The sequence below is a fragment of the Ascidia mentula genome, chromosome 4 (assembly GCF_947561715.1).
Source record: "Ascidia mentula chromosome 4, kaAscMent1.1, whole genome shotgun sequence".
Classification (NCBI taxonomy): Eukaryota; Metazoa; Chordata; class Ascidiacea; order Phlebobranchia; family Ascidiidae; genus Ascidia; species Ascidia mentula.
Window position 1 is genome coordinate 17580627 of NC_138569.1, and position 22869 is coordinate 17603495.

At 39.3% G+C, this 22869-nt stretch overlaps 6 protein-coding genes across 8 annotated transcripts; 4 read left to right on the forward strand and 2 right to left on the reverse strand.

Moving 5' to 3' along the window:
* Positions 1–617: 617 nt before the first annotated feature.
* On the forward strand, positions 618–2927 carry LOC145897550 (zinc transporter ZIP9-like). Of its 3 annotated transcripts, none has more exons than XM_082985889.1 (7): positions 618–865; positions 924–1044; positions 1354–1446; positions 1507–1644; positions 1829–2016; positions 2163–2297; positions 2370–2927. In XM_082985889.1, the coding sequence occupies exons 1-7, from the start codon at positions 770–772 to the stop codon at positions 2580–2582; spliced, it is 984 nt and encodes a 327-aa protein (XP_082842015.1). In that variant the 5' UTR covers positions 618–769; the 3' UTR covers positions 2583–2927. The 3 variants fall into 3 exon arrangements, with proteins under 3 accessions (XP_082842015.1, XP_082842016.1, XP_082842018.1); XM_082985890.1 differs by having other exon boundaries at positions 924–1041; XM_082985892.1 differs by lacking the exon at positions 1354–1446 and having other exon boundaries at positions 1495–1644.
* Positions 2928–2995: 68 nt separating this feature from the next.
* LOC145897096 (uncharacterized) lies at positions 2996–4143 on the reverse strand. The gene has a single exon (XM_082985269.1). It carries the CDS (start codon positions 3987–3989, stop codon positions 3534–3536), a length of 456 nt encoding a protein of 151 aa, XP_082841395.1. The 5' UTR covers positions 3990–4143; the 3' UTR covers positions 2996–3533.
* LOC145897095 (histone acetyltransferase KAT8-like) lies at positions 4069–6471 on the reverse strand. The gene is made up of 4 exons (XM_082985268.1): positions 6117–6471; positions 5947–6052; positions 5688–5787; positions 4069–5603 (listed from the first exon to the last, which is right to left on the reverse strand). The coding sequence occupies exons 1-4, from the start codon at positions 6392–6394 to the stop codon at positions 4207–4209; spliced, it is 1881 nt and encodes a 626-aa protein (XP_082841394.1). The 5' UTR covers positions 6395–6471; the 3' UTR covers positions 4069–4206.
* Positions 6472–7194: 723 nt separating this feature from the next.
* Positions 7195–9191, forward strand: LOC145899189 (uncharacterized). The gene is made up of 7 exons (XM_082987917.1): positions 7195–7387; positions 7475–7541; positions 7615–7700; positions 7762–7905; positions 8112–8297; positions 8810–8890; positions 8946–9191. Exons 1-7 carry the CDS (start codon positions 7313–7315, stop codon positions 9018–9020), a joined length of 714 nt encoding a protein of 237 aa, XP_082844043.1. The 5' UTR covers positions 7195–7312; the 3' UTR covers positions 9021–9191.
* An 817-nt stretch (positions 9192–10008) lies between these two features.
* On the forward strand, positions 10009–16571 carry LOC145898212 (solute carrier family 22 member 21-like). The gene is made up of 12 exons (XM_082986642.1): positions 10009–10203; positions 10263–10363; positions 11970–12093; positions 12868–12971; positions 13130–13284; positions 13420–13588; positions 14128–14269; positions 14333–14439; positions 15014–15228; positions 15495–15677; positions 16021–16159; positions 16477–16571. The coding sequence occupies exons 1-12, from the start codon at positions 10009–10011 to the stop codon at positions 16559–16561; spliced, it is 1719 nt and encodes a 572-aa protein (XP_082842768.1). The 3' UTR covers positions 16562–16571.
* Positions 16572–19859: 3288 nt separating this feature from the next.
* Positions 19860–22816, forward strand: LOC145898213 (enteropeptidase-like). The gene is made up of 11 exons (XM_082986643.1): positions 19860–19914; positions 20101–20240; positions 20553–20707; positions 20763–20890; positions 21160–21264; positions 21328–21411; positions 21642–21823; positions 21893–21977; positions 22062–22100; positions 22304–22481; positions 22615–22816. Exons 1-11 carry the CDS (start codon positions 19860–19862, stop codon positions 22814–22816), a joined length of 1353 nt encoding a protein of 450 aa, XP_082842769.1.
* Positions 22817–22869: the final 53 nt, after the last annotated feature.

The following is a 22869-nucleotide window of genomic DNA, read 5'->3' on the forward strand; positions in this document are numbered from 1 at the left end:
AGGCCCGCATTCCTTTCTGAAGCGCAAGTGTATTTGCGAGCTTCGTTGCCTCCGGCTAAGCCCTTCTGATGTTTTCCAAGCAAACAAATGTTGTTTTACGTGGGATGTTGTCAAAGGGCTAAATGGCATTTTAAGTGTGGTGCTATTTGTACAGTGAAGTGTGGTCTTGTTTTACTTCAAAGTGTCAGTTCATTTATGGCTTTTCTTGGGGAAAATCACCACTGACATCTGCACCCATTCCCACGTGAAGAAGTTTCACATTTTTTTCGTCTATAAAATATGAATTCGCAACCCAGACGTCTTCAATGTCTGGCATGCAGGTATGGAGAGTATCTGCGAATCCAGTAAAAACAATTGGCGACTTGCTTGCTCACTTGCGCTCGGTGGTGGTGGTCATTGAAAATAGGAAATGAAGGTTTAGTTTCAATTTACCGATATTCTTTCTGTTCTGCCTTTATTCATAATGTTATTTTTACAAAACGAGTTGCATTATAGTATAATGTTGATATACTATGGTTGTGTTATTATGCACCAACTTTGTTTACATACGTCACAATCGATTTGTCCATGTGCAGTCAAGTGTGATGATTTGGCATAAACTCATATCCGTGACCATGTTCGACGTAACACTTTGCCCAAAGGTGAAAGGATGTGATTTTTTTGTGTTTTTTTACTAAAATCAACGCAATTAGTTGTGATTTTTCGCATTGAAGAACAAGTGTGGTGTCTTCTTTTGCATGTTAGTATATAGGGTTCGTCCCTTTCAACAATGGCGGAGTTTTGGACAATATGTTTACTGTCAATTGCAATGTTTGTTGGATGTGCAGTAGCCGGCTGGATTCCACTGGCATGTAACTTGTCACAGGTGAGTCCATTTATGAAAACTTGCAGTTTCAACAAACCTAAAATTTATTTTGTTGCAGAGAAAAATACAGTTGTTTACAATTTTTGGTTCTGGCCTCTTGGTTGGAACTGCACTTGCAGTCATTATACCTGAAGGAGTTGACGCCATGTACAGCCAGGCCCACTCCCATCAATCAAGTGGTACGGCAAAACTTTTTTGTTCATCAAAAGTTTCCTAATGGAAATTCGAAGTTTGAACATTTCTTGTGTTGTGTAAATTTATCAAACATGTTTAGGTCAGATATGCTGATTTTAACACTGTTTGGCTAGCAATTTGCAGCATTTGGCTATAATTTTGCCATTTTATTAAAGAATTTTTTTTCATTGGCGATCACTCTATATGTGGTTGGTTAGTTCTTTTTTGTAACTGCCTCTCTGTAAAAATTGCCAGAAGGAAGCTGTTTCTGAAAATATGAAATGTCATTACTCACTGTAATCTGATTCATTTAGGGCAAGTCACCTCACATGATGATGCTTCAGTTGAACAGCTTGACAACACCGCTGCAAAAGCAGTTGGACAACGTGTTTTAAATGAATTTCAAGGTCTAAACTTGTCACAACTACTTATAATACATGCTTTTAATCACTTAGCAAATAACACAGAAGTCCCAGAGCATCACGATCATATCGAAGGACCCCACCAAGCTGTAGGATTAGCACTTCTGGTTGGGTTTGTTTTTATGCTTCTTGTGGATCAGATTGGTGGACATTCCCACTCTCATTCACCAGATATTCGATTAGGTAAAAATATTTTGTGCTATGACAGGTGTTTTTTTAGAGGGACAGTATTTCAAACCACACCAATCACTATTCCAATAAATTTAATGTTATTTGCCAAGAATGACTAATGTACTAGAAAATATTCATCAAAAGTGAATATATAATATACAGCACAAATGAAAACCAGCAAACTGCATGTTTTTAGATGATTTAAATCAGAGCAAAATAGGAACAGCCAGATCACAGCAAACTGACCCGAAGTCTAAGTGCCACACTGCTACCATTGGGCTTGTTGTCCATGCATCTGCAGATGGCATTGCATTGGGGGCTGCAGCGAGCACGGATAGAAGTGACCTACAGCTAATAGTGTTCTTGGCTATAATGCTTCACAAGGTATAACTTTAGAAAGTCACTAACTTTTTGGTGTTATATTGGGTAAATGCTTTTGTCGACATCAAAAATCAGATGACTCTTCAAGTCGAGATATGTAGAACATTATTACCATTATGCCAATACAGTTATATTGTTCCATTTTTCAGGCACCAGCGGCATTTGGGCTTGTGTCTTTTCTTGTTCACGAAGGTTTAGAACTACGGAAAGTTAAAAAGCATTTGCTTATTTTTTCTCTTGCTGCCCCAGTCCTCGCTATTGTGACCTTCATCTTTTTAAACCAGGTAGTAAACTTTTTTAGAAACCACATCTACTTAATTACTGGCAAATCTTAGTTCTGACTACTTTTTTCTCAGAGTGGAAAGCAGATGATGATGGAAGTGAATGCAACTGGCATTGCCATGTTGTTTTCTGCTGGCACTTTTCTTTATGTTGCTACAGTTCATGTTTTGCCTGAGATTACCCATTCAAATTCAGGCAATAGGGGCTTGACTATTTTCGAAGTTTTTGTTCTAGTGTCTGGCTGCCTGTTGCCCCTTATTTTAAACATAGGCCACAGTCACTCTTGAGTAGCACTTACAATTACTACATTTCCAGTGCAATGAGCTAATTTATATCCAACTGTGGGTGAGCATGCCAATTTATGGTTTGAAATCAAGTGATAAATTGAGCAAAATACTTTTTAATTTTAGTCCAATGTTTTGTGCATTGCAAGTGGAGGTTTTTCCTGATAATTTCGAGAGCATTGTGAAAGGAGCTGCTCAAATACTTTTACCAGTTTTCTGAACTTACCTTTTTAAGATTTTTATGACTGACTGTTTGTATGACCAAAAGCTTGGTGTTGCTCAAAGCATGCAGGTTGTTGTTTGTGCCATTTACTTACAATTCAACCTGCCTGACAATACAATAAACTGTTGAAACTTGACTCTTACCTCATACACAATAACCAATAGAAAGATTTCACTGTATGATGAGTTGAGCAAAAGATCAAAAACAACATTGAAGTTATATAGATATGAAAAATAGGATGATGGTGGCATGAGAAAATAATTCGAACAATGAAAAAAAGGCACAAACAGTTCAATAAATGAAACTAACTTCAACAGGAATAGCAAACCATAAATTTACCAATGATCAGTTTATTTAAATTTTTAAGCAAACTTGGATCGTATATTTGATGGAAGAATAACGAACAAATATATTTTGTATGGTCCAGTCCTATTTTGTTCCACCAGTACTACCAACCTACAAGCACATATGGAGAGAAGGCATTTCAGTAGCAAATTTCTCATCGACACATAATTAAAACTATGGCCCACTTTGTTTCATTCTGTGTCCACCCAATCAATTACAAAGGTTAACCATCCTGGACAACATGCATTTTATTTGGTCATAACTGCTTGTATAAAATGAAAGTCAAAAAATAATAAACAAATAATCTACTATTAATACATCTATGGAACAATTCACTTTAATTAACATTTTTGATTATATATATGTTTATAGTTGAATAAAGGCCTTCACAGTTCAAGAAACTTCGGAAGTTGTAATTTTGACTGTTCATTGATTGCATCAATTGTTGAAATAGCAGTCCTTAAATTTGAAATGTTGGAGCGAATGTTGTTGGATCCATTTACTGCCAAGGCTTGGGAGGAGTCCAGTTTCTGTTCTGTCCTTTTCAAAGTAGAAATCATATCTCTGCAAATTCTGTTTTCGGTTTGGCTCATTGCGCTGGCCCATAGTAAGTTAGCCTCCCTTAATTTTTGATGTAGAATTGAATCAAGTTGCATGCTTGATGGACTTTTGTCAACCAAAGGTCTAGTTTTATGAGGAGTTGTGTTGATGTTGTTGAAACCAGCAGGTGTCTCTGCCTCTTTAATTGTGGTTGCAGCAACCATTGGAATTCTTTCTTCTACTTCATCATCGCTGTCTGGGGCTTCCCCGGGTACTACAACTTCTTTTGGACTGAAACTCATTTTACATTTTTTCCCCTATTTTCTAATCATAACCGACGTTCTCTGAAAACACAAATTTATTACAAAATTGTGATGTGTAAATTTACAAGGTGATGTGGAACATCGTTCATTACATTTTGAAAACATGCAGACAGGTTAGTCGAAATTATATGGCAGTGGTAAAGCAGCATATACACTACATCAATCAACTACAACCCCTAAATAAATCTATAAAAAACTATTTTTTATGTTGAAGTGCATCTTTTTTTGACGACAAGCTCTTCTTTTTAGGTTGCCAGCGTAAAAAGGCAGTATCAACAGGTAGTCTAGGTCTCTTAAAAAATTGAGATTTTAAATGTTCCTCTATGTGTTTCTGGGTGACGCAAATAACATGTTGCCCTTTCCAGTACTTCACCATGTTAAGTGACTGCAGTGAAGAGATAATGTCAGCCTGTGTGATGCTGGTCATTTCGCTCAAGTCTTTGATGGAAAGTGTGCCACGAAAGTCTCTTAAAATTTCCAAAAGAACCCATGTCCAGTAACTCCGGTAGCTCAGTTTGCCTAAATCGGATAAGGGCTTTTCGGGCGAACCAATCATTCGTTCAATTTTAGACAATTCATAGCTGAATGCTATGAGGAATTTGCCGTATCCTTTTCTTTGAAATGGTGGCAGTATCAAGATACATGCCAGGTTGTTTCCATCAGGGCTTTCTTTTTCCTTTGAGAAGTACCCAACCACGTGAGCACCACTGCGGTCCACTTCTGTCATTACGTAAAAGAGAAAAGGCTCCACATCAAAATACAAAGTCTTGTGGTCCAAAAATAGTTTCGCAAGCAGGCATAAGTTTTGGCAGTAGATTTTGTTGTCTTTTCCATCTATCTCATAAACTGATATTGTTGATTTACGGTAAATTTCCTTGCCTGGTGGTTGTCTCCAAGTGCAGTCCGTAAGGTGTCTTCTGTACGTACACTCAAGACGCATGTACTTGAAACAGAACTCGCACACATACAATTTTGGCTGTTTTCCATATTCATCAGGATAGGGTGAAAAATACCATGCATCAATTTCGTACCGACCCAACTGAATCCGATCAATATACTTAATTTTGGTGATTGCCTCATGCTCTCTCTCCAAAGCAGCAGTGGCCGGATCCATTTCGGCATAAGACTTCTGCACATGATTAATTTCATCATGCTTTCGTTTCTGATTTCTTGTCATACGGTTGTCTACGTTTTCTGTGTTCTCACCAGGTGTGGCAACTGTTGTGTTGGTCTCAACTACTTGTTTTGTTGTGTCGATGCGGCTGGCATCAACCCACTCATCAAGTCTACGGTTACAGCCACGGTAGTGTACATAGTACTCATGGCAGTGACCTCGTGATGCATTTATTCGCTTTTGAATTACTTCAGCAATGTGTGTTGTGCCATCACTGCGGCAACAATGGTACAATCCATTGATAATAATTTTGGAGTCTTGTGTCCGATCCAAACATTCAGGTGCAGGTTTTTCAAGTACTTCCACAATACCGGTGTCGGTTTGTGCTTTCTTCTGAGCTTCAGCATCATTGGGATTCTCTGAGGCACATTTTTCACCTGGAGTAGTGACATCCATTTTGTTGTCATCAGAACTAAAGTCTTTAACAAAAAAAGCAATGTTTAACACTCGCAAAATGATACCCAAGTGCATGCATGGTTAACACCAAAGCATTCTTATGTTACCAAGCTCTGTTGGTGATTGGTCAGGAAGTGATTCATTGTCTGTGCCCCTTTTCTTTGGACTTTCTTGTTTCCTGCGTGCCTTCTGTTGTTCATATACTTCCTGTATATGCATATCGAAAATTACATAACAAATATGTTGCATTGCCTAGTGTACAGTAAAACTTATTTTAGGAAAGATTTGAAACATTAATTTAACATGCCAATAACAAACATGTTTCAGCAAGTATATTGTGCAGCAGACAGACTAAACACAGCTTACCTCATTAATAGCATGACAGTGTGCAGTATTTATTTTTGTGACTTGCAAATGTTGTCCATCTTTTGAGGCACGAAATTGCACAAACGATTCGCATTCCACACCAATGCTGCACAACAAGAGAACAATAACAAACAGCAAAATAACTATATTGTAATTCAGCATTTATTAACCTGTTGGTATTCTTATCTTCGGTCGACTTTTGCAAATTTCGAGACGTTTTCTTTATACATGCGTACTTCAGTTCATAATAAACTAGTGCCGGATTCTCAGGGATGTTAACGCGCTTTTTGGCTGCCTTAAATGTTCGTGAGTCTCGCTTTCGGTAAACAATTTTTTGCTCCTCCTCAAACGTTTGCATTGCAGACTCAACATCCTTGAAAGACGCGAACTGTTGTCCTACAGCAAGCACTTGTGACCCAATATCAAACGTTTCACTGCTTTCGGACATACTGAATTTTGAGTTCTGCTGCAACAACCGAGCAACATTTGCAGCATTTACTTTACACGTGCTTCGTCTTTGTTGGGTTTTTGAGTTGCGCCACAACGGGTAATTGCTTTTTAAGCCGAAGCACTAACTTTTCACAACGATTCATGTTTTAAAAATCAAAATAAATTATTTTGGTTTGTATTTATTGTCACAATAACTGTCATCTAAGGAAAATACCTATTGCACCGGGCGACAAGAAAATCTGCGTAAAATGGAAATCTGTGCGAATTTTAGGGGTTGGGTGTAAACAGGGCCACCACCTGTTATTTTTGTTTATAAATTTGAATTGAAATACTACACGAAATCGTAGCGTTTTTTCGCACAGATTTCTATGTTACATAGGCTTATATGTGGATCAAGGTTTGAAAAAACTTTGGGACCCGGTGTAATAGTATCTTCCTACAACTGAAGTCGTGCGATACGTCGTGCGACATGCATTGCTGTCGTATATAATTAATTAAATAAAACACAAGTCAACACAAGGCAGATTGTAGAAAGTCTAGGGCCCGATATAAAAAGACCATTTTTGGTGGCCTTTTTTAGTTTGTTTGGAGTATAACAACAAATGTCAAATGTGCAAGGACCGGCTACGAGTCGACATAATCAAAATCAATGAACGCCGATACGAGTACTTTTAACCAAACAACCATTGTTCCCTTCTTTTGTGAAATGGAATACTGTTATCGCACGTTTGCGTGGCGTCGCCTATTGTCGTCAAATGTAACAACGCCGGTCGCGTACTACACGGAAAGACATGTAATACATTTGTTACAGACATGCTACATTTGTAATCGAAAACAGCAAGCAGAAATTTCACGATTTGAGCTAAATTGTGTGAAGATTTGTCAGGAATGAAAAAAGTTAACAAAAAGTATTGAAATGACGTCATACACCATGAAAATATGTTGTTACAATCCAAGAAGAGCAGCTATAGTGACTAGCATACTTTCAGTGGTAAGACAAATATAACACTTTTCTGCACGTGTTGTCAACTGTGTTTAGGCTAGACATGAGCCAATGTGGATTCCTTTGTTTAAACAGGGACAGTTTACATTGGAAGTGATCGCCTTTTCGTGCTTCGGTATTTATATAGTTCCCTTCGACTTAGGTAAGTGAACGTAGGTAAAGTGTTGCAGAAGTTCTCGTGTTGTTTCTTCTCACCTTACAACGTTTTGTTTCAGCAATCAAAGTTTTCTACGCTTTTGCCGCTATTTTTTCTTTATGGGCCCTGGGTGTGTCGGTTATTTGCATCTTGAGCGTTTCTCAGGTATTTTTTTTAACTACCTTGGTAAATTGGCAAAATACGTCTTTTTCTATCTTTACAACAGGACAGCCACAAATGGATGCGACCTTGGCTGGTGACATACGTTGTTGTAACTATTTCAGAGTTGGTCATTACGTTCGTGGCACTTATAAATTTGAACAGTTTGCGGAGCATTATGCAGTTCTACGTCAGTGCATGGCAGTTGGCGGTAAGAGTAAAATAGAGTGGTGTATGAATGTGAATAAGGTGAGCTCAATTAAAGTTTCACATGATAAAATTTAAGTCAGTTTTCAGGGAAAGACACTGGTCTCCAGATGGCCAATGGCGACACTTTAAAAAAAAGTTATTACTGCGGTTGAATAAACAAAAAAACACGTTCTGCAATAAATCTTATAAGCGCATTTTCTTATGCAGCAACAACATCGTAACGACCAGCTATTCGTAGCACCATCTAACTCAACTGCTTGCACCCCAGTATCCAACGCATTTCTTGCCCTCGGTGGCGATGAACTTCGCGTGGTGGCGCTGTTGAGTCAGCAGGGACCTGCTGGCTTATTGGCGTTTGCAGTTCTTGTTCTAGTGGCCAAAAACGTTTTAAATGTAGGTGAAATACTGTTTTAACTTTTTAAGTTTTTTAAGTATATAGTTCGTGAAAATAATTATCCTGCAAAAGTAAAAGATTTCGAATCAAAAATGCTCTTTACTTCAAATTAAAAAATATGTGTAAAGTAATACCTCAATAACTGTATGACTGAAATCTGACCATCGGTTATAGGCATTGTCTTTTATTTTGCGATAGGAAATTACTGCCATTGGTATGTCTTCTAAAGCAACAAGCCTCTAATTTATGTCAGCAGATTTCCCTTATCTAGCATCATCAGTTTCTTTTCAAATATAATCGTATGTGTATGCGAAGTACTGGCTTAATGGATTTTTGTGAAGTAATGGCATTCGAAATATTTAATATAACCAACAATATCCTTGTTGTTTTGAAGCGGTGGAATATTTATCTAATGCTCTTTACTTATCATTGATCACAACTATTTGTATATGGACGAAGTATATTTCCTTTGAACTTTGTATGTCATAGGTAATTTCCTTGTGTTGTGCAGGTGTACATGATCTTCGTAGGCTTTGTACAGTACAGAGAATTACAAGCGGGAAGAGGGTGTGAGACTAACTACCCGCAAAGGGTATGATGACGTTTCCGGTGTAGTCCGCCTAAAAATCTTCCCATTTTGTTAGTAGAGATATTACGATCCACACGTTCGATCGCCAAGGAGGGAACAGCAGTTGCCCACTGTCCGAAGCATACCCACGTGACGACTGACAGGAGGCAATGGTCAATTGCGTTGCTGATTATGTGAAGGACACTGTGCGTGTTCGTTTTTGTGACTTTGTCTTTCGCCCAGTTGTGAATAGATCTACGACTTATTTCACAAAGAAGTTTACAAATCAAGTTATACGAGCCACTGGCACGTGTACGCCAACGTATACACCAAAATTTGTGAAAATAAAATAAATTTAATGCTTAGGTATTAATTGTGTCAGTATTATATAGTCAGTGGCGCTAAAAATGGTATTTCCAAATCAAGTCTTGCATTTACTATAAGCAGTCCTGAACCCGAAAGCATGTATGGGATTGTTGTGTTTGAAAAGCTCTGCAAAAAAACTCAATTTAGACGGAAATTTTATGTGAACAAAACCTTGTAGCAACTCGGCTACATTGCAGGACATCCGGGTCACTGCTATGCATACCTCGATGCAGAATTACCACGCAAGGAAAGATACAAAACACAACAACAAACAGCATACAGGAGCTGACACCACAGACTGTGTTAAGCATGCTTCCATTTGCTGTAGGTAAACACCGTCCACCTGCCTAAACACGGGTAAAACAGCTGCCTTCACATTTTACTTCGAGGTTTGACCACACGCGGAGCTGTGTTTGGTGTGTGCGGGCGTCCTTGCACAAGCTTCGTGTATTAACTTCCGCCGTAATGCTAAATATTGTATTTATTTACTGTACTGACAATTTATATGATCCCAATCGGTAGGCTATAGGAAACTAAGTAGTATCGCCCGGCTAACATGGCGCTAGATTGTGGGAAGTTTGGAAACCAAGTTGTGTTAGAGTATGGCACAAACAGGAATTGCAATTTAAAGATTTGTCACTGAGCGTGTTAGAGCATGCATGCATCAAAACTTGAAAATGTCAACAAATTGATCTTTTTTCTTCGATATTCAGGATTGTTTTAAATCTCGCGTTTTTTTATTAATTGGACTTACTTTGCAGAATCTAACCTAGGTCATGGTTCGGTTTGTCTCCTACGAAGAAGCCTTGAAAAATATTGGAGCGTTCGGAAAATATCAGAAGTTTATTTGCTTACTGTTGGCCGTGAGTACAATTCCAAATGGATTTGTTGCCATGATGAACATTTTTACTCACAACACTCCGCCCCACTACTGTCGTCTACCACAGCTTGAAGCCCTGGGAAAACGCCTGGTATGTATGTTGGCGTATTAATACCTGTAGAAAGTTACTGATGCTGGTTCCTGTTGCAGAACGTGTCTACTCAATCGGAGCAGTATAACCAATGGCTGGATATCGCACTTCCCAAAGAGATAAATAATGAAGGAGTTTTGGAAAGAAGCAAATGTTACAGGTACTTTAGAATTTGAAAATTAACCCTTTAAGAGGTGGTGTTTTCAAAAGAACACATCTCCCGTTATAGTTGGCGTAGACACCTAAGGTTTTTACCAACAGACAGCTTGAAGCGTGAAGTATAAAAAAACATTCGCATTGAATTTTTTTTACTAATTAGTCACTCTTTGATGATGAATAATCACAAAAAACAAACCAGCACAGCAGGTGGTCTGATTATATGTCACAACAAATGGCCATCTACCCGTTGGATGTAGCGCGAAACGTTCTACAAACGAATTGTGCTCGAGGGTCTCAGCTTTCGATCGGCGGTTTCCGTTTCTCTCTATGACGTCAAAATGGCGAGATGTGCGCATGCAAATTTTAACTGGTGGTATTGCTGTAGTTTTTGCGTACAAAACAACAAAATAGCAGGAAGAAATGTACATAACATGAAATAAACATTATGGGGGTGCAATGTGATTAGTAAATCAAATCTGGATCAAAAAAACCAAAGGCCCCTGGCAGGCTGTCGATCGCACACCGTATCAATAATAATGTATTAAAATCCCGGGGGTGCAGTATGAAAAAAATAAAAATTATAATTTGTTTTCGCCAAAGCAAAGAAGACACCAATTTCCAAAAAAAACTAGCACACCTTCATTACTTATAGTTACAGGTTTTTATTCTGGTCCCATAACACTGGTTTTGCTTTCCTAACAACAGACAATTGAGTAATTCTTTCCGCAGCATAACAATCGCCAATTGTTCTCGGAAGGATGTATCCAAAACATATCCACAAAAAGTTCAATGATGATGAATTGGTCGTGTCACAGTCACCTCTGTTACATCCCTGATGCATAATTTGCTATCAAAGCATCATGTATTGAAATATATTTATGCGATTTGTTCAAGAATCAAACAGTTGTGGGTGTGGCTGTGGGCGTAACCCAGTAATTAGGTTAGCTTCTAATTCATAGAACTGATTTTTTTCCTTGTCTTTTTTCCACATTGTCTCTGTTATGTTGTGGAAAAGGTTTATATGCACCTGTGCTGTGTTATAAAGCTTACAAGCCGTTTTACAAGCAATAACTAACAGTGTAAGTAGGTTATACCAAAAAAACTCCCAAAAATTTACCAGAGGGAAGCTGGTTAAAAAAAAAATCGCCAGTTAACAAAACTTTGAACGCGGGTTACTCGGCTACCTTACGAGGTAGCGGCATGGTTTTTGTACACGTTATAGCTCATAGGCTGACCTTTCCAACGATATCAAAATTATTAAAAAAAATATTCATATTAGGTTATGAATATGATATGCGTATTATGGCATAAGTTACGAAAACAAGATTCGCTGGCAAAAATTTTGTAGAAATAAAGTTAAAGCTACCTGAACTTAAGCAATCGAAAATTTTTAATTATTTTTTAATGTATGGCGGTGTTTAAAGGGTTAAAATATCGGAATAACCGGTCAGCTTAAATAACAGCCTTAAAAGTCATCGGTCAGTAACAAGGTTCGCTGATATATATCGCTTACATGTAGTCGACAATATCGCACTAGCTTGGGTACATGTACTTACTTCAGTTGTTTGATCTTCTGTTTACAATGCTAGTACTAGGAATCTTTGCAGATACAACAGCACGATCGAATGGAACGAAACGCACGTTGAGATTGCTAACGGCACCGTTGTGGTATCATGTGACCACGGTTGGGTGTACGAAGTCGAAGGGGGGCAGGTGTCCATTGTTAATGAGGTAAGCAACAGTGCTATTAGGTTGAAGCGAAAAGGACTTAAATGTATGGGAAGAAAACCGCCGATAATTTCCTATTTGATCGAAATAACAGTTTACACGAGTTCAACCTGGACCCATAGCAACGTAACGATTCACATTGAACAATGATGGGAAAAAGGAAGTGAATCAATTGAAATAACGACATGTTCAGTGCTCTGTCTGCCGCATGTTGTTTAAAAACCAACATTTATTTATAAACAGTTCACACCGAACAGAGACAGAGAACTCACACTGTTTAAATACACCGGCTCACAATGTCATACGGCGGCCTCATACAAACTAGAGGCGCCGAATAAGGGACACTACAATCAGGAAACAATGCAACACAACGTTTTAATTATTTCGTGGAAACCGAAAAGTTTAGATGGTCGTGTTGACAAGAGTGTTTTGCAAATTCCCGACTGTCAGCACGACCATTAAAACAATAGTTCCCTATCGTTTTCAGATCGCGATTAACTTTTCAGAATCACATTAATAGGGACCACTTTTTAAATTTATGACAAATATTCGACCACGGTAATATTTGTTTTTACATGTTTGGCTCTTACAGCTTTGTCCGCCACTGGGGTATATCGTTAACATTTAAACTTGCATAAAAAGCTGCATTTACACAAATGGTGGACATTGCACACGTTAACATAATTCGCGACCTTCCACGACGAACTTTGTGGATCACAATATGCGGTCTCGGCACACTAGATGGAAATTACTGATTTATAGCCCTTTATATTTCAGTGGGATTTGGTTTGTTCGAGATCGTCGCTGAAACCGCTGGCAATGTTTTTGTACATGTTGGGGGTACTCTTCGGTTCCTTTTTCAGCGGCATATTAGCCGATAGGTACGTGTAACAGTTACCCTGCCTCACTTGACCCCTTCCACCTTCATTATCCTAAATAACTGCTCGGCTTACGTGTAGTTTATGTGGCAAATCACTGATGAAAAATTGGAATATTATTCCATAATTTTGTTCGTTTTCATGTACGTTTTACGTTTTAGGTATGGTCGTCGGCCAGCGTTCTGCTGGGGAACTCTCATACAGTTTGTTTGCATTGTTATTTTAAGTTTTTCAACTAACGTGACGATGTACTGCGTGTGCTTACTTATCACCGGACTTTCGGCAATGACAAACTACGTCGCTGCTTTTGTCATAGGTAAATTAGCACAGTCATTACTTTGGTTTTGTCAGCGAACTCCCAGGTGCCTAAAGTTTAACATACATGGACTGTCTAACCTTTATTGCGAGGCCTGCGCACGAACACAAGTAACGGGTTTGCAACAAAACTCAGGTTCTGAGATCTCGGATTCTTCAAAACGGGCGTTGATGGGAAGTATGGAGGTTGCCGGATTTACAATAGGATACATGATTTTGCCTGTTTTCGCTTACTTGTTTCCATATTGGAGGACACTCGTACGAATAACTGGATTCGGAGGCATCATATTTATTCCCTATTATTGGTAGGTGATTTCTTTTCCAAAAGGAAACGTGGTCATTGATATAGCCAGGGAGTTCTGAGGGGCCATATATGGTCTCTCTCAAATCTCTTTATTTACAATTAAAGATTTTTAATTGTGTATAAGCTGCAGACAGATGGCCACTGTTTCGACCTAAAAGGTCTTGGCCATAGTGTTTCCACCTTGTTTTCTCCGTTTTGGTGGAACGTAGTTTAGTGCCCAACGGATGACGGTGATTGTATAGTCACCACAAAGTGGAAGTCTTTGCTTCGCCGATTGGTCAGCAAAGTCGTCTTATAGTCACAACAGCTGCACTGATGAGACCTTTTAGGTCGAAACAGTGGCCATCTGTCTGCAGCTTATACACAATTCATATTATTGGCTCCACATTGCTTATCAAAAGATTTTTAAATTTGGATTTCTCATCATACTCAATTTGTCATAAAGTACGCTTGTTCGACAATTTAATTTTTGCTCACTTTGCACCACAAAAAATTCTGGCTGGTTACGTTCCTTATTGTGGCTCTTGCTTGTGACCGAAGGTTGATCCCGGAATCGCCAAGATGGCTGTTGAATGCTGGCCGCGAAAAAGAAGCCCTAAAAATAATTAAAAAGATCGCCCGAGTTAATGGAAAGACACTCGTGGAAAAGGACTACGTGATTCCAGACAACCATGAAAAATTGGTAAAACACTGCGACTATGGGTTGTTGTATAATCTTGTTGGTTTCCCTTCGATATATATACAGATCGACGAAAGCGGTGTTGGAAAGATCGAAGTAAAAAAATACACATATCTTGACCTGTTTGTAGAAGCAGCGACGCGAAGGCGAATCCTTGTCATGTTCTTGCAATGGTAAGGTACATGTGATCTTGCGATGGTAAGGTACATGTGATCTTGCGATGGTAAGGTACATGTGATCTTACAATTGTAAGGTACATCTTGCGATGGTAAGGTACATGTGATCTTGCAATGGTAAGGTACATGTGATCTTGCAATAAGGTACATGTGATCTTGCAAACGGTAACGTACTCGTGACAAACTTAGCTGGCGGGCAGTCAGGTGTAAATGTTTGCATTAGTTGTGAGGTAAAGTGGCTCACCAAACCCCAGGCTAATATTTGGAAAAAAAGGCATGATGGTCTGTCGTGCACTTGATTGATTGTGTTCCATTTGTTGGTTTGTTTTAAAAGTTTCAATCTGGACAAACATCCTGATGTAATTGGCAGCAAACATATTGTGGAAGTGGAAAAACTTTTAAGAAGGGGGCGACTATATACAAAAATACCGAAAGATTTTAAAGAAAGAACGCATGGGTTCTCAAGCTTAACCCTGTTTATCTATAATACAATTTACGAAAACTGAAGATCCAGGTTTAGATCATTATTCACGCTTTGAACAGTTGTAACATTGAGTAACTGTTTTCCAAGGTTTACATGCAGTCTGATATATTACTGCATCAGCCTCAACTCCTCAAATTTGGGAGGGAACAGCTACGTGGTGTGCTTTATCGCCGCTGGTGTCGAGATTCCAGCCTACTTGAGTATGTATTTTATGGCTGAAAAAGCTGGAAGACGATATTGTATGGCAGTTATGCTCGGGGCCTCTGCAATCAGCTGCTTTCTTTCACCATTCATTCGCCAAGGTAATGATTGTATGTTTATAAAATAATAACATAATGCATATGATGTGACCCGCAAGCAAGTATATTCAGTTATTGGAAAAGTAGGGTAACAGATAACTAACCAGGTCTTAATTATAATTATGGCACATATTATTTCTAAAACTGAATTCAAGTCTTAGCTTCTGTGTTTCAAGTTAATCACGATGCTCTCCAATCATTTTATCGTTAACCAAATTACTTTAAAAGACGCAGTAGGATAATTTGCTCCATGATTCATAACCTCGCAGCAAATGAAACGGCGAGTATCGTGGTTGCAATGTTTGGAAAACTCACAATCAGCGCCGCCTTCGGCCTTGTTTACATTTATTGCGGTGAGTTGTTTCCAACCATGATGAGGAACATGAGCATTGGATCCTCTTCCACAATGGCCCGGGTGGGAGCAGCCATTGCCCCTTACTTGGTGTTTGCTGGTAAGTTGCAGATGCTTATTATATTTGAAACTAACTGTACATAAGTGTCCAGGTGTACATTTTATTTCCAAATGCCGCTGTGCGTGATTTAGATGGAGCAACATTGTAAAAAAACAAAGGGATTTTAAAACGGATTCAAATTAATGAGAGCTGCAGACAGGGTGTGTACGTGGCACTGTGGTAGCTGGTAGACTAGCAGGCACACAGATTTCCACTTTGTGATACCTTTCGGTCAATCGTCGATATGTTGGGTACCAAACTAGGTACCAATCAACACAGACGAACCACGGATTCAAATTAATTATATTGCACTGAGGAATCTTGAAACTCATAATTTTTCCAGGTGAGCAAGTGGGCAGTAGCGTGCCGTTCATGATTATGGGGATCCTGGGCATGATTGCAACTCTTACTTCGATTTGTCTTCCTGAGACAAAATCACTGGAGCTACCGGAAAATATGGACGACACCATTGCACAGGAAAAGTTCGTACAAGTGTCCATGGGATTTACTTTATCAACTAACTCATGTTAAGCTCAAGTAAAATGTTAAATCAAAAAGGAAATAAACATTAGCTGGTATTAAAATACGTATATAAAAATTATTGTCAGTAGAGAAGCTTATTTGGATTTTCCTATGCTTGTTAGCAGTTAAGGGCAAATTCATGTTGTTTTGTGTGAATCGATGTTGAAAAACATATGTCTTACAAATTACTACTAATATAGACTTCGTACCATGATTACCGTTATACCTAATCAAATGGCATTTAATAGCCATTCAAAAGCAAATGTTTGTATTGCAGATATCTTCCCAAATTGGTGTGGAAATATATAGGCCAAAAGCAACCACTGGAAGGCAAATCCGAAGAAGTTGAACTGGACATGTAAACACTACGTTTTATATCCATCCAGATTTCAGGCAATCACTGATGATTGATCACAGCTTCACTAACTTTAATGTGTCAAAGCTATGGGTGTTGTTGTTAATATTAATTCAACTTTGCTCAGGCAAAGTTAATTTGCTGTCTTTGCTATTTAGACAAATTGTTACGGTCTCAATTATGCAACGTCACGTTTGCCTGCAAAACATATATTGTTCCGCAATTTATTTAGGCTGTTTGTTTGAGATTTTTTGTAAATCAACCTGTGGAATATAATAAACTCACTGTTTGAGGCGGCCTACAAAATGATATCTCGCGCCCAACAAGATGCGTGAAAAACAAAACCAATAACAAGTGTTTTGCATAGGCAACACCAAATCCACACGAGGAAACTAATTAGTTTTTTGTCACGTTTGTGTGAGTTCGTATATTTCACATAAAAACAACTTCATTATCAAAAGTGCACCAAAATCCAACTGATTTCAGGTCGATTAACGCTTTTTATGCATTTTCCCCGGGAAAAAAACTTTCATCAGGTTTTAAGTTTTACATGAACACTTTTTGAAATTACGAAATCTAGAATCAGAATGCCAAGTCAGCAAGGAATAGTTAAGACAGGAAAAAAGGCGATCAAGCGTTTAAGCACGTGACGTTCGCCTCAAAGAAAAATGAGTGCACAGCAGGAAAACTGTTTTAAAGCTTATTTAAAATTAACCTTTCATGTTGGACACCGATGCCTCGGTAACTGCTTAGGTTGTGTTCTCGGTCAGGAAAAAGACGGTAAGGAGCATGTGATCGCTTACGGCTCATTTAAGTCCAGCTGAAAAGCATTATTCCACAACCGCACGAAATTACTGGCAGTTATATTTGCGACTAAGTTGTATCACAGTTATTTGCTTGAATCGAAATTTTTGTTGCGCACAGAACATTCATCCCTTCTTTGGCTGTGGAGATCCAGGACATAATGGACAATGTGCTCGATGGTTTGAACACCTGGCTAGTTACAACTTTGATTTTCAACACCGGCCCGGAAAGAAGCACACAAACGCAAATACGCTCAGCCGGAGACAACCGGAAGATGACGGATTTCCTTACGCAGTTGGTGAGGACGAGTCATTGGAATAGGTACTCGCACTTGATTTAAAGGCGGAGTACGGGTATGAGTCCACCCAAGTAGCAGAAGCGCAATATGAGGACTTTGCGCCCTGTAGTGAAATGGATGCAACAGGGAATAAGGCCGTCTTTTCGCCACGTTAAACGCCTGTCGGCAGAGACAAAACACTTATGGAGCCTTTTTGAGCGGATATCATGTCACGGTGGGGTGCTATTCATTACTGACCCTGGTACGGTGCCAGGTTTAAACGAGGTACAGAAAGTGTTGGTACCCTTTGCCATGCGCAGCGAACATGAGCATTGGATCCTCTTCCACAATGGCCCGGATGGGAGGGGCCATTGCCCCTTACTTGGTGTTTGCTGGTAAGTTGCAGATGCTTATTGTGTTTGAAACTAACTGTACATAAATGCTGCAGTTGGAGATAATTTATTGATTTATTGACGTTTGTTGTGTTTATTTTACCAAGGAGTTAACGTTGCACTTTGCTTCAGAAACTGACGATGCCGTCAAGGCGAAATTAATATTTCTGAAAAATTTTAAATAAAATATCGCACTGATGCTGATCGTCAGATACTCTTTGACTTATTTTGGTTGTTCAGGTGTCCATTTTGTTTCCAAAACACGCTGTACATAATTTACGTAGAGTAACGTTTGAAAAACAAACAGATTTTGAGATAGAATTTAATTACTTATATTGCCCTTAAAACTCTTAAAATGTTTATTTTTTTCCAGGTGAGCAAGTGGGCAGTAGCGTGCCGTTCATGATTATGGGGATCCTGGGCATGATCGCAACTCTTACTTCGATTTGTCTTCCTGAGACAAAATCACTGGAGCTACCGGAAAATATGGACGACACCATTGCACAGGAAAAGTTCGTACAAGTGTCCATGGGTTGTTTTTTATGAAATGACTTATGCTATAGCCTTAAGTGTTTAATGAAATAATAGAATAAAGCAATGACCGGTATTAGAATCCAATACTTCAAGATTACGTTCAGACTCCAATTAACTTATTAGGAATTGCAACATATTATGAACATATGCCTTATGTTTTCACTGCATAGACTTCGAACTATCACTACTGCCATATCTAATCACACGGTTTGGTTTTGGTCTAACATGACCTTCCATGTTGTTAGTAAAGACAGTTGCATTAAAATGTTTGTATTGCAGATACCTTCCCAAACTGGTGTGGAAATATATAGGCCAAAAGCAACCACTGGAAGGCAAATCCGAAGAAGTTTAACTGGACATGTAAACACTACGTTTCATGTCTATTGGGCCCTGCTGATTGATCACAGCTTCACTAATTTTAATATGTTAAAGCTAGGGCTGTTGCTGATATTAATTCAACTTTTCTGAGCAAAAGTTAGAAGGTTTTTTTTCGATTTGTGCACATAGAAGCGGTAATGTTGTCCTTGGTATTTAGACGAATTGTTACCGTTTTAATTGCACAACGTCACGTTCGCCTGCAACACAGTAAATCAACCTGTGGAACGAAATAAAAAACCTGGAGGCCACGAACCTTGTGACACGAAAATTGGCGACGACGAGGACAATAAAGTGCTACAGTCAGCTGCACGGAAGCATTTTCGATTTGTCATCCCGCAATTACTGCCCAGACAGTACACAGGCATGTTATCAACAAGACGTGCAAGTGGCTTAGCAAAATAGTAACGGCCGCAAATCCAACGTACTAATTAACCCAGCACACGTGGCATGATTAGCATTCTTGAAAGACTTAAGGAGCTTTTCCGCGGTCATCTCTTCTTCCGAATGCAAGCAATTTCATGAAAACGTACTGCTTCAGGTGGCGATTACCAAATTTTTGGGTGGCAATTCACCGAACCACAGGTAGTACGTGACCGCCGGTGATGCTTGTTTGTCTTGTTTTTCACCACCTGCAGGGCGCGTAACACGACTCTCACACAATCTGCATCAATTATACAGATGTCATGTGCTTTGGGAAGAACATCAGAAGATTTGTTTGGGCTTCAAGCGATCAAAGGCTTGTGCTGTATGCCTGTGGGGCGCAAGAAGTGATCAAACGCGGTGCATTAGTTATGCAGGAAGAAGTATGATCGATGCGGTACATTAGTTGGGGAACAGGTTTAAAGGTGCGCCACAGGTTCTCAAACGGTTTGTTGCGCGTTTACTTGCAGGAAAAGTGGTTTAGCATTATCGACGTAAATATGTTTGTGTTAATTGCAATTTTTGCTGGTCTCGCTCTGGGACAGGATGCAAAACGTAAGTACGGGTCTGAATAAATGACTTGCTTTCGCAATATTGTTTCATGTCTAAACAGAAACAAGTTTAGTTGTACCATAAGATTTGATATGTCCAATACTTCCTTAAACAGAACTTTTTTGTTCTACAAAATCATAAACGCCTGCCAAACAAGCAAAGCTGCTTTATTAAATCTACTTTCTGTAGCAAATGTTGTCGGCTCGTGCGGGGGAATGTTCACTGGTCAGTATGGACGAATCGCTAGTCCCGGCTTTCCTCAAGGTAATTATAAAGACAACCTCAACTGCCAATACGTCATCGAAGTCGATCCGGGTCACGTGATTGCGGTAAGATTTACGCAGTTTTTGTTTCCTTTTCCCACTTAGTTGCTGCGGCAATCACGTGCTTTACAACCCTGTTTCTTTCAGGAAGGCACACATTCCGCCCTGTGGGCATATTCGACTCCTGCACGTGCAAACGCTTTTGATTTCACGTAAACATAAAAGGTCACCATAAGCCACTTATATAATAATTTAAAATTTTAAAGCTACGTGTTATGCAGTAACTATAACAATTTGTTTTATCGTTTAATCCTAAATAACACGGCACGCTGGTCTACTGAATTTGGCGGAGGCAATTATACAATACATTATTTTCAGTATCGCAGTATGTTCATGGATTTGGAGCCAGAGTTTTTGGGCAACTGTTACGACTGGGTCTCGATCTACAAGAGCGGCGACAAGACCGACACACCCGACAGCTTCTGCGGGAACGTCATCATACCTGATGACGCATCAACCGGCAACAAGCTCATGTTCGTTACTTCGACCTGTAAACTTTTACATTTTCACGAGGATTTCTGTTTTCAGCGTCGAATTCAAGTCGGACGTTTCATTGGGTGGAAGTGGTTTCGTGTTAGCCTGGTCTGCTCTTGACCTTAAGTCGATACCGGAAATGTTTGACTGTGACTTCGATGGACCGCTTGGAATTTGCCCAGGTATGAGAAACGTTTTTGGAAAAAAGGCGATCACCGTTTCGTTTTCAAATTGCATCTACGTAACACGTTAATAATTTCCCAAGTATGATTTCTTGTTATCATTTTGACATCATGACGTTCATTTGTTTTGCAAATTAAAGACTTGTTTTTTTGTAAATAAAGATATGAATATGGACTATAAACTGACACATGTTATATAGCTTAAGGCCAAACGCTTTAAATTCTAAATAGAAGGGTATTTAGAGGTTTGTATGCATTGTCATGTACAGGTTGGACGCAGGCTCACGAGGACATGTTTGATTGGAACATCAAGCGAGGCAGGACTACTGGCAGTTATACTGGACCAGATGCCGATCATTCGACTGGATCACACCGTGGGTTTTGTTTCAGAATGTTTTAACATGACAAACACAAGCATAGTGATTTTCGTGCGATAGTTGGCAGGTATGCATACATGGAGGCCGCCCGACAGCAAGTGAATGACGCAGCAATACTGCTTTCACCCATGACAAAACTGGATCGTAAGTTATTAGCACACGTCTTTTGAGTTATTGCATTATTCGCTTTGATCCATGAACCTAATAAAAAATGAATTATAGCTAGTATCATAAATAAAAATTTTGACATGAGCCAAGGTTAGGTTGGATAACATTTGGAGTTATAACTATCAACCCATGATATAACCAGAAAAAATTACTGGCGTTAAGATTGGCAAAAACCTAACAGTAAAATATTGTCACTGTGCCCGCAGGCGCACAGCAGTATTGCATGCGTTTCTGGTACCAAAATCACGGCGTGAGCAATGCGATATTATTTGTTGCACTGATTCGACCGCACGGCAGCGCGAAGTACATCTTCTCCCACAAGCAAGATTATCGCAACGGTTGGAGGGAAGGACAGGTCACGCTTGAGGGCAGTAGCGATTCCATTCAGGTAAATAAAACAAAACGCCCAAGTTTTTGTGGTTGAAAGACTACATCGCTTTTTCATTTTTCCGTGTAGATTGCTTTTGAAGCTCGACGGGGAAACTCAGCGTATTCGGATTTGGCGCTTGACGATATTACTTTGAGGACGGGGCCTTGTCCAGGTATACATACATGTATTCGGGTTTTAGAGTTGCATTGCCTGTAATTTTACGTCATTATAATCATATACCACTATCTTGATCCAGTACCAAGAACGACAAAATCGCCTCCCGCGACAATGACCAGCACAAAAGGTTTGAGTCCCAAAAACTTGGCCAAAAAATAGATGTTTACCGACATTAAATTCTTCTGCAGCTGTTAAAATACGTGGTCGATCCACAACAAATATCGCAAATAGCTTGTTTAGATTTTACCAATATTAAACAAAGAGCTTCTTCGAAAAGCTTGTTTAACCAGAATGAGTTTAGTTTTATTCTTTTGAAAACAGTATCCACAACCATGACGATCCCAGCCATTCCCTCCTGCGATTCCAACATGGTGTTCCAGGATTGTGTTCCGGGTTGCGATTTAACCTGCGAGCAGAACAGGAACGGCATCAAGTGCGAACACGAGTGTGTGAGTAGATGCGCTTGTCCCCGCGATCAGCCTATATGGATTGGAAGCAGGTGAGAACCTCGAGAGCTATGACACGAATAAATAAATCTGCAAGTTTGCGAAAAATAATTTTTTCTTGAGGGAATCTGGATATTACATGCAATATTTCTGCATTTTTCTTTAACCGCTTTCAAAATACTGCAGATGCATTTCCGCTACTACGTGTCCGACCACAACTACAGCCCCACCGACAACCAAACGAGAGACTGGCGCTGAGTGGATTGCTCGCCACTACGCGCGACTAGCAAGACTTGTCGGACCGGAAAGGGCCCTGAGTTTGTACATGAGACTCGTGTCTATATACAACGCTTGGATGGAGGTATGGATTTTCCATTACGCGTTATAAGTACGATAGTTAGGGTATTGAAACGACGTATAAATATCAATAAAAACAAGACT

Bases quoted from the DNA above. Each gene is read 5' to 3' on its own strand.
- LOC145897096 (XM_082985269.1), bottom strand. From the start codon at position 3,989: ATGAGTTTCAGTCCAAAAGAAGTTGTAGTACCCGGGGAAGCCCCAGAC.
- LOC145898212 (XM_082986642.1), top strand. From the start codon at position 10,009: ATGGTTCGGTTTGTCTCCTACGAAGAAGCCTTGAAAAATATTGGAGCG. The intron at 10,204-10,262 runs GTATGTATGTTG...TTCCTGTTGCAG, and splicing joins AAGCCCTGGGAAAACGCCTG to AACGTGTCTACTCAATCGGA. The intron at 13,285-13,419 runs GTAAATTAGCAC...AACAAAACTCAG, and splicing joins CGTCGCTGCTTTTGTCATAG to GTTCTGAGATCTCGGATTCT.
- LOC145897550 (XM_082985889.1), top strand. From the start codon at position 770: ATGGCGGAGTTTTGGACAATATGTTTACTGTCAATTGCAATGTTTGTT. The intron at 866-923 runs GTGAGTCCATTT...ATTTTGTTGCAG, and splicing joins TGGCATGTAACTTGTCACAG to AGAAAAATACAGTTGTTTAC. The intron at 1,045-1,353 runs GTACGGCAAAAC...TGATTCATTTAG, and splicing joins CCACTCCCATCAATCAAGTG to GGCAAGTCACCTCACATGAT.
- LOC145899189 (XM_082987917.1), top strand. From the start codon at position 7,313: ATGACGTCATACACCATGAAAATATGTTGTTACAATCCAAGAAGAGCA. The intron at 7,906-8,111 runs GTAAGAGTAAAA...TTTCTTATGCAG, and splicing joins TCAGTGCATGGCAGTTGGCG to CAACAACATCGTAACGACCA. The intron at 8,298-8,809 runs GTAGGTGAAATA...TGTGTTGTGCAG, and splicing joins TGGCCAAAAACGTTTTAAAT to GTGTACATGATCTTCGTAGG.
- LOC145897095 (XM_082985268.1), bottom strand. From the start codon at position 6,394: ATGTCCGAAAGCAGTGAAACGTTTGATATTGGGTCACAAGTGCTTGCT. The intron at 6,053-6,116 runs GTTAATAAATGC...CTTGTTGTGCAG, and splicing joins GAAGATAAGAATACCAACAG to CATTGGTGTGGAATGCGAAT. The intron at 5,788-5,946 runs GTAAGCTGTGTT...ATGCATATACAG, and splicing joins ACTGTCATGCTATTAATGAG to GAAGTATATGAACAACAGAA.
- LOC145898213 (XM_082986643.1), top strand. From the start codon at position 19,860: ATGTTTGTGTTAATTGCAATTTTTGCTGGTCTCGCTCTGGGACAGGAT. The intron at 21,824-21,892 runs GTAAATAAAACA...TTTTCCGTGTAG, and splicing joins GCAGTAGCGATTCCATTCAG to ATTGCTTTTGAAGCTCGACG. The intron at 21,978-22,061 runs GTATACATACAT...ATCTTGATCCAG, and splicing joins GAGGACGGGGCCTTGTCCAG to TACCAAGAACGACAAAATCG.